Consider the following 9,270-nt stretch of genomic DNA (forward strand, 5'->3'; position numbering starts at 1 on the left):
CTGCTTGAGCGTCATCGGTCTCCGGGCAGAGTCCTTGGGGGCTTCACCTGAAGGAGGGGAGAGAGAAGCGGAGAAAGTGGGAGAGGGGATTTTGGCCTGAGGAACCGCATGGAACTCTCTCCTGCATTGGGTGAAGTCAAGGGAAAGTCTGCCCGGAGACCGATGACTCTCAAGAAGGGAGAATTCCCATTGGTCCCCCTGTTCTTTCTGGATCCTCCCAATTCTGAAGTTGGAGGCAGCCCCATTCTGGGCTAGGCAGCCTTTCTGCCATCCCTTCGCTTTGCGGAGAGGGGGAACCGGCGGGAAGTTCCACTGCCTGAGCCAAAAGGATGTACAGGAGCTTGAGACAGATCGTTTTCTCAAGGGGGGGAGAGGGGGCTCCATTTTTAAAAGCCTATGGGAACCTGCATAGCAATAATAGCCTGCCCTCTCGTGGCCACTTGGAGTTTAAGGTAAGTAAAAGGAATGGGGGTACAGAAGGGGGAAACGGGAGATGGAGTTGGGCTCTGAACCCTCTTATCTCACTGGAGGCAAAACGGGGTGCAAAGCCCATCAAGGTAAATGAAACCCTTTGCTTTAAAAGTCTTATGGAATGGAAATGGCCTGCCACCTGCTGGCCACCTGGAATATGGCAGGTGATGTAAAGAAACAGATATGATAATAAAAAAAGCTGTAAGCATAGCATGGCTAATTATGAGAAATGCTGCGTGATATTCTTTCCTGATGCTCCATCAAGTCCTTGTGTATGTTGAGACCTTATCAAACTAAGAGACTGAGCAGAAGAGATCTCAAAAACACAGAGAGTGACAATTATGGGGAGAAGCAACTTCTCCGTTTGGGATCCTGAGCTTCGTCTGGGAGAAGAGAGGCTGGAGAAAAGCATGGGAGCGAAAGTCACAGATAAACTGCTGGGGACTCTGTTCTACGGTAGTTGTGGTCCTTCCTGCCAGGACACTTTAATGTCAGCATTCCGAGTAATTCATCTGCCAAAAGCAGAAATTCAAGGCAGGTAGCTTCCTCAAAGAACATGTTTATTGGATACATCCTTTCGGCACAGCCAGTGAAAACCAACTCTAAATGTTGCTGGGGATTTTTGCCTAATTAAAGGAACAAATGTTTCCCTCCCCAGATGCCACCAGTCACATTGTCCAATGTAAGTAGCTGGCAGGCTGCTTGGTCACTCCTCCCCTCCTTCAACTGCCACCGGTTAGGATGACCTTGGTTCCCACAAGAAAACTTTTTGTTTTGACTGCAGTCAGTCGATCTACTTCCCCTTCCCTTCCCCCTTTCAGAGTTCGTGGCAACTATGAGGCAGCAAAAGATGGCTTCAGCCAGGCTCGCTTCAGAGTTGACACGCAGCTTCCGAGATCTGCAAGTGGGCATCACACACCATCTAGAGCAGTAGCTCTCAACCTTCCTAATGCTACGACCCTTTAATATAGTTCCTCATGTTGTGGTGACCTCCAACAATAAAATTATTCCTAAAACCATTGAAAATATGTGTTTTCTGATGGTCTTAGGCGACCCCTGTGAAAGGGTCGTTTGACCCCCAAAGGGGTCCCGACCCACAGGTTGAGAACCATTGATCTAGAGGCTACCATGTGAGGACAAGTCATGCATTGCAAAGTCTGCTTGCAGCTGGGAGACACTTCTAATTAATCTACTGGATCCGCTGCATGGATTGCCCGTGACATGTAGGAGAGACAGGGAGGAAGCTAACCACCAAAATTGCAAGTACACCAAGGAAGCAGTCAGATGAGGAGACCTGAACTCAATGGTAGCCTCACTTTGCAATGAATGAGAACATGCATTCAATTCCGCAGCAACTAAGATTGTTGGTGGAGTAAGTACAAAAATAGCCAGGGAAATGATTGAAGCCTGGGAAATGGGCGCTTTGTCAGTCAACAGGAGTGCTGATTTACCACCAATTTATCAGGTACTTAGGAACTAAGGAATCAGCAGCCAACGACTTAATAGTTGGCCATCAACACCCGAATCAACCAATGAAAAGCCACATGCAACCAGGCACCACATAAATACTATGAATGGGAGAGGCCAGAGCAGAGATTCTGGTAGAGAGACGTTCCCTGAGGATGAGTTAACCCTCGGAAGGAAACTCGGAAACTCTGATCCCGGTGATCGACCCAGATTGGATCCTGCAATCTGAAATCTTTTAGGGATGGGAAATACGACCATAAGTAGAATACTGTGCTGTAGAAGTGTCCAGGGTCAGCTCAAGTCCATGAAAATTTACTCATTTCTCACTTTTACTCTTTCTAATATACCCCATAAATGGTTGAAACATCGTTTTCTTAAGGAGAAACTGCTGATGGTTACAGCAGAAATACAAAAACTGAATTGCTAAACACACAGACACAAAACACACAGTTATGTTTCATATTTTTTTAATTTAAGAAAAAGTTTCACGTTTCAAGAGAAAAAAGCAAGGAGGCCAATTTCTCTCTATGCTTCCTAATTTACAGGAAGACCATGGAAATTTCAAGGCTGAGGTCAGAAAAAGAGGAGCTCTCCAGCTGAAGAACAAGGAGCTTACGATGAACAATGTCCAACTCATTGCAGAAAAGGAGGAGCTCTGCAAAGGTTTGGAAGAGAAACTGAGCAAGGGAGCAATTTAAAATGAAGATTAACAACAGCAGAGATGCAAGCCCATCCTCCCTTGCCCAGAATATCTTCTCCTCCACCATTGGCCCTTTGCCTTGCTTTTTGGGTGAACTGGGAGGGTGGGGGGTGGAGAGGATGAAGGGCAGCAGGAAGTCTCCCTTCTAGAGGAAGCCCAGAGATGTCCTCACCCACCCCAAAACCTATCTCCCTCCCTTTCCCGTATATCTCTCTTCCCCTCCTCCTCCCCCTTCTCTCCCACTCCGTCCCCGTCCCCCTCCTCCCCCCCCTTTGCCCTCCTCCCTTCCCCCTCCCCCCCCCTTCGTCATCATCCTCTGCCTCAGCAACATCCAGCCCTCCCTGAAAAGAGCAGGAGAAGTGCAGAATAACATCGTCTCCTTGCTCAACTTCTACACAAAAGAGAGGTCAACAACGTCGTTGTATTGTTGTATTGTTGCATTGTTGCATTGTTGTTTATATGTTTGTTTCTATTTCTTTTTAATCAATAAAAAATTTTAAAAATTAAAAAAAAAGTAAAAACTGGAAAAGTCTGGCTCTAAGAGGATCATGATCATCTGAAGCGTAAAAAAACTCACACAGCCTGTAATTCCCTGAGTAATGGCCGAATCAGATACCTCTAGATGGCAGGACCCAACTTTCCTTCCCAATATAAATGGACCTTCTGTGCAGCACAAGATTCCAAGAGTCTTTCAAAGGAAGGTCAAACTGGCCTTGAACTGAGCCGCTCCCTGCTCACCCACCCCAAAACCTATCTTCCGATTTTCCGAATGAAAATGTTCATGCTAGGACTTTCCCTTCTAGGTGCCAATCATTATTATAATATGACAGGCAGCTTTCTCAGCACATGTCATAAGACGTTGGCTGGGCTGTCCTGGCTCATTCTCAACTGCTACACTGAAGAAATGGCTGGAAACTTTTTTTATAGACTCAACAAAAAAGTCCAGCGGAGAAACAGAGGTAGGAGGCAATTAAAAGACAGAGGTATTATCTACTTAAGTTTAGCAGCAAGTGTGAAGAGATTAGATGCAGAAATATCAGCTGGCACCTAAGATTTGAGAATAAAGAACCTAGATGGTGTAAGAATGATTGTCAATAAGTTTGTGTTTTTAAAGAAGTCTATTTTTTTTCTAGTGGTACCAGAAGAACAGCTGGACTTTGGCCTCTGGAGACACACGGAGGTATGTACTATATAGTTACAGCCAATATCTAGGACCCAAACCATGAAAGTAAACATGGCTCTTTCAGATGAGGGGGCCTGGATTAACTGGGTTTGAGGGTTTTCCCTGTGCTCAGGCCCAACTTCCTTACGATCTCCATGGCTTTTCAGCAGAAGACTTCATGGGCCGGCCAGTTGCTCCCAATATATGAAGGTCCTCTCCCTCAGCGGTCCATCACCCCCCCCCCATACCCCTCATGTAAGCAGTCTAAATCTTCTGGGGAATGTTTTGAGTGTCCATTACTAAGTATGACAAATTTTCATATGATCATTTTATTAAGTGAAGGAATCAGGCTGAGAGATCAATTCTCTCCCATAACAAATAACCTTTTCTTTTAAGCAGGAGAGGCTAGCTGCAGGGAGCTGGAGGAGAGGCAGAGGAGGTGAGAAAGGGCCAGGTATTTTGAGGGAGTTTTCATTTTAAACAAGTTGGATGGTTGGAGTGAAAACCTGAGGAGGCTAATTTCGCTCTTGTCTTCCTCTTTTACAGAATAAATATTTTGGAACAACAGCTGCAGTTCGAGAGAGAGGAGTACAAGAGCCTCCTCTGCAGAGTTCTGCAGCACGCTGGGGAGAAACGGGAGCTCCTCACGGAGATTAAAACTCTCCAAGAACAGCTGGAGAAATGAGAAATATTTAGAAGGGAATCCTTCCTTCCTTGCTTCCATGAATCGATGCGTTGGAGGAAGAGGTAGAACGAGAAAGAAAGGAATATAAAAGCTTCCTCTGTAGAGTTCTGCAACAAGCTGGCAAGAAACAGGAGCTCCTCACGGAAAACAAAAGACTGAAGGAACAACTGGACAGCTGAGAAATATTTAGTATCACCTATCATGAGAGGGCTAATTTCTGTCTGCTCATAATTTACAGAAATGCAATGTTATTTGAGGAGATGGTGCAGGAAAGAGGGCAGCTAAAAGAAGAACTAAAGGCCTTAAAATCAAAAACTTGAAGTTGAGCGAGGAGAAGGCGACCCAAATTTACACCATGGTATATTAAAGTCACTAACAGAGAAGCTCCTTTACAAAAAATGCTCATGTTATTATTGTATCATCATGAATAGAAAGAACAAAATCCTCTTTTTTGTCCCAATTTAATCTTCAAATAACTTTTTCTTTTAACCAGGAGAGGCTACACCTGAGAATTCGTTTCCTGTCGTAATAAGATGTGAGGGTGAGGATAGTGGAGGGTGGGTGAGCTGATTTAAATAGAAGGGAATATGCTGATCTATGCTGGTGCATCTATGCTCCCCTCCTTTCCCTCCTCACCAAGGAGAAATGATTCTCTGTCTCAGCCACATCCAGCCATCCCTGAAAAGGGACAATAGAAGAACATGGTCTCCTCGCTCAACTTCCATAGGTTGTTATTGCTTTATCTTGCTATTTCTCAGTTATTAATACAGTTATTATCATTAACACAGTTATTATTGTTATTATAATCATTATTGTCATCGTTATTTCATTAGTCCTGGAACTGACCAGACTTGAATGACCGGAGTGTCCAACAGTGGCTCATGTCTGCACTCTTGTCTTATCACTTCACAGGTGTGCAGCAGGGGAGCCCAAACACTGGGAGCTCCAGAACAAATCTTCCCAGCTTCATAAAACCGAGGCAGAACTCTGCAGGGAGCTGGAGGAGAGCCACAGGAGGTGAGAAAGTGCCAGGAATTTTTTAGGGAGTTTTAAGCAGGTTGGATGGTTGGAGTGAAAACCTGAGGGGGCTAATTTCGCTCTTATCTTCGTCTCTTACTGAATAACAGCTTGAATTGGAGAGACAGGAGTACAAGAGCCTCCTCTGCAGAGTTCTGCAACTAGCTGGGGAGAAACAGGAGCTCCTCACGGAGAACAAAACTCTCAAGGGACAACTGGAGAGATGAGAAATTTTTAGAAGGGAATCCTGACATTCTTTAAAATTCATCCCTCCCTCCCTCCCTCATCTATCATGAGAGGGCTAATTTCTGCTTTTCTTAATTTACAGGAATTCAAAAATGTTGAATGAAATGGCGGAGGAGCGAGTTCAGTTAAAAAAGGAAAATAAAGACCTTAAAATCAAGAACTGGAAGTTGAGCGAGGAAAAGGCGACCATCCTGCGGAATTTCAGGGAGAGGCTGAGGAGGTGAGAAACACGTAGACAGCAGCCCTGACTGAGGGAGGGAGAGGACCAGGATTCCTTGAAGCCGCTTAGAACTGACTTTCTAAACAAATGAGATCTCCTCCAGCCAATCCTGATCCAGGAGGAGGACTTGAGGAACTTGGAAAAGCTCCCGAGGAATCCCAAAATGGATTGAAACATCTATTGTACTACAAATATCCCTAATTTTGTAAAATAAAGTTCCAAAAGAAGGAGAAAACTTACGAATGTCTGGCTCCTGACACTTTTAGTCCTACATGTATAAAGCTAGGTCTACTTTGAGGAGCTCCTGAAGGAAAATTTCCAGCTTGTGGAAAACAAGGCAGGACTCTGGAGGGAACTGGAGGAGAAACAGAGGAGGTGAGAAATTTTCTGACAGCATCCTTGACTTTCATTGTTGGTCCAAATTTATCTCTAACCTTGTGATTTTTCTAGAGAGAAAGAACTGAGGAAGAACCTCTGCAGGTGAGTGATGTACAGAGACCAGCTGGTACCACTTAATAGTACAGAGTCCAAAAGAAACACAAGGGCAGACATTAGAACAATGGAAGACAAGAGAGAAACTCTTGAAGACGTGAAACCTTTGATGCTGCCATATAAACCGGAGAAGGAATGGCTGAAAGCTTCTGGGGAGAATCTCAAAGCCAAGAAAGCCCCACAGAGGCTTCTCCTCAGCCATCCAGAGACTCCCTGGCAGGAAGACTCTTCTGGCATCCCTGGTCAACCTTCCAAAGGAAGGTCCTGGAGCCTCCAGAGGGGTTGGCTGGATGTATCCATAATTCTTCTCCAAGAAAAAGGAGCAAAAACACCTCATTGAAATGTGCAGAAATGGAGGGAAGTATCTGTTCAAGCCATTCAAGATTGACAGACGTCTATGGTGGAGATCCACACTCCATGCCTTGAGGTGATCTTCCTTCTGAGGGGATCCTTTGATGGAAAGTGAGGGATCTCCTCTTCCTTTTTCCTCCCATTGAGCACTGAAATGGCTTCTCCTCTTGCCTTTTTGGCTGCTGTTCCTCAGGCCTTTGAGGTCCCAATGGAGCTGGATAGGACTCTCCTTCCAGGTCACGTCAGACATCAGATTTGGCTCTGAATCATTCTCATCAACTCCCTGATAAAAATAAAGAAAAGCCCATTAAAATGCAAGAATGAGAGATCCGTCTATGTAAATGGTGTGTTTGTAGCATTGGGTTCCTGCATGGGGGATAGGGTTGGACTAGATGACCATGAAGGTGCCTTTCAAAGCTTACATTCTATGATTCTCTGAATGCCTGCAATACAGGTAGTCCTTGACTTATGACCATTCATTTAGCAAGGTTGAAAGTTATGAGAAAGCTGAGAAACGCAACTTAGAAGGCAGATCCTCACAGTGTCCCTGTTTAGGCCTGGAGACTGAACCATAGGAAGAACAGCTGCAGGTTTTGGGTCTGGCTAGTCTGAAGAAAAGAAGAATTAGGGGTGATGTGATAGCAGTATTTCAATATCTGGGAGGCTGCCACAAAGAAGACGGGGTCAAATTATTCTCCAGAGCTCCAGAGGGCAGGACAAGAAATAACGGATGGAAACTGAACAAAGAGAGAAGCAGCCTGGAATTAAGGAGAAACTTCCTAACAGGGAGGACAAGTGGCCCGTGGAACTGCCTGCCTCCAGAAGTTGTGGCTGCTTCATCCCTGGAGGTTTTTCAGAAGAAACTAGACAGCCACTTTTTCTGAGATCATTTAGGTTCTCCTGCTTGAGCAGGGGGCTGGACTAGAAGACCTCCAAGGTCCCTTCCAGCTCTATTCTATTCTATTCTATTCTATTCTATTCTATTCTATTCTATTCTATTCTATTCTGGAGGTGGAGGCCTCAGACACAGCCGGTCCCCCATTTTCTGGGCTGCTCTCTCATCAGCCCCCAGGAAGATCAAGACCGTTAAGACAGGACGACCCCTGAGAATTTTATGAGTTGGTACATTCCAACGGCTCTCTGACTACCCAGAATCCCCCTGTCCAAGTGGTTCAGACTGAAGCAGCAGCAAAAACCCTCAGCTAATAAAAAAGTAAACATCGTTGCCATGACTACATCTCCAGGCATCCACCTTGAGATTTTCAAAGAGAATAGAATTAGAATGGAATGGAATGAATGGAATGAATGGAATGGAATAGAATAGAATAGAATAGAATAGAATAGAATAGAATAGAATAGAAAATATGGACTCGAATAGAATAGAATAGAATAGAATAGAATAGAATAGAATAGAATAGAATAGAATAGAATAGAATAGAATAGAATAGAATAGAATAGAATAGAATAACAGAGTTGGAAGGAATAGAATAGAATAGAATAGAATAGAATAGAATAGAATAGAATAGAATAGAATAGAATAGAAAATGCATAATAGAATAGAATAGAATAGAAAATGCAGAATAGAATAGAATAGAATAGAATAGAATAGAATAGAATAGAATAGAATAGAAAATATGGAATAGAATAGAATAGAATAGAATAGAATAGAATAGAATAGAATAGAATAGAATAGAATAGAATAGAATAGAATAGAATAGAATAGAATAGAAAGAATAGAATAGGAATAATAGAAAAGTAAATACAGACTAGGATAGGACAGGATAACTTTATTGTCACTTTAAATGTACACTAATCAGCATACATTAAAATGGAATTTCGTTGCATAGAGCTCTCAAAGGGCTGCCACCTCCAATATACACTACATAATCATGACGAAATAAATAAATAAATAAATAAATATTATGCATATATCCACATACACACCTATATTATCTGACACAGAGAAACATCACAGTCTCGTTCGGATGTGTACATGTTCCTGGTGAGAAAAAGGCATCCTGAGTTTCCCAGGCGGAGGGCATCGGGAGTAAAGCCCCTACAGAATCAGGGAGTCCTGCTGGAAATCCTTGGAAACCCCCTCCCAGAGGGGAGCCGGAGTGGGTGGATGGGGTCTCCAACAATGCTTCGATATCGATATCTAATTTATATTGTAAGCCGCCCTGAGTCTCCAGAGAAGGGCAGCACATAAATCGAACAAATAAATATACAACCTCTTTGGCCACTTTGGTCATTAAGTGAGTCCGGCTTCTCCCGTTGACTTGGATTGTCAGAGGCTGGCTGGGAAAGTTGGCTGGGAAACCTCTGGACCAAAAAGACTTTGGAATCCGATCTTTCCCTAAATGATGGACCGGACCGGATCTCTCCTTCCCAGCTGCCCCGCCTGCCTCCAATGTCCCACCTCACCAAATAAATCTCCAAGGAAATTAAGTGAAGCGAGT

At 43.9% G+C, this 9,270-nt stretch overlaps 1 protein-coding gene across 1 annotated transcript; it reads left to right on the forward strand.

The window, feature by feature from the left end:
- The first annotated feature begins 195 nt into the window (after window positions 1–195).
- LOC117659300 (uncharacterized) lies at window positions 196–7,137 on the forward strand. The gene is made up of 6 exons (XM_087879227.1): window positions 196–452; window positions 2,484–2,601; window positions 3,772–3,818; window positions 4,200–4,239; window positions 4,347–5,502; window positions 5,831–7,137. The coding sequence occupies exons 1-5, from the start codon at window positions 330–332 to the stop codon at window positions 4,349–4,351; spliced, it is 333 nt and encodes a 110-aa protein (XP_087735353.1). The 5' UTR covers window positions 196–329; the 3' UTR covers window positions 4,352–5,502; window positions 5,831–7,137.
- Window positions 7,138–9,270: the final 2,133 nt, after the last annotated feature.

The sequence above is a fragment of the Pantherophis guttatus genome, chromosome 15 (genome assembly GCF_059756535.1).
Source record: "Pantherophis guttatus breed Tessera chromosome 15, ASM5975653v1, whole genome shotgun sequence".
Lineage (NCBI taxonomy): Eukaryota > Metazoa > Chordata > Lepidosauria > Squamata > Colubridae > Pantherophis > Pantherophis guttatus.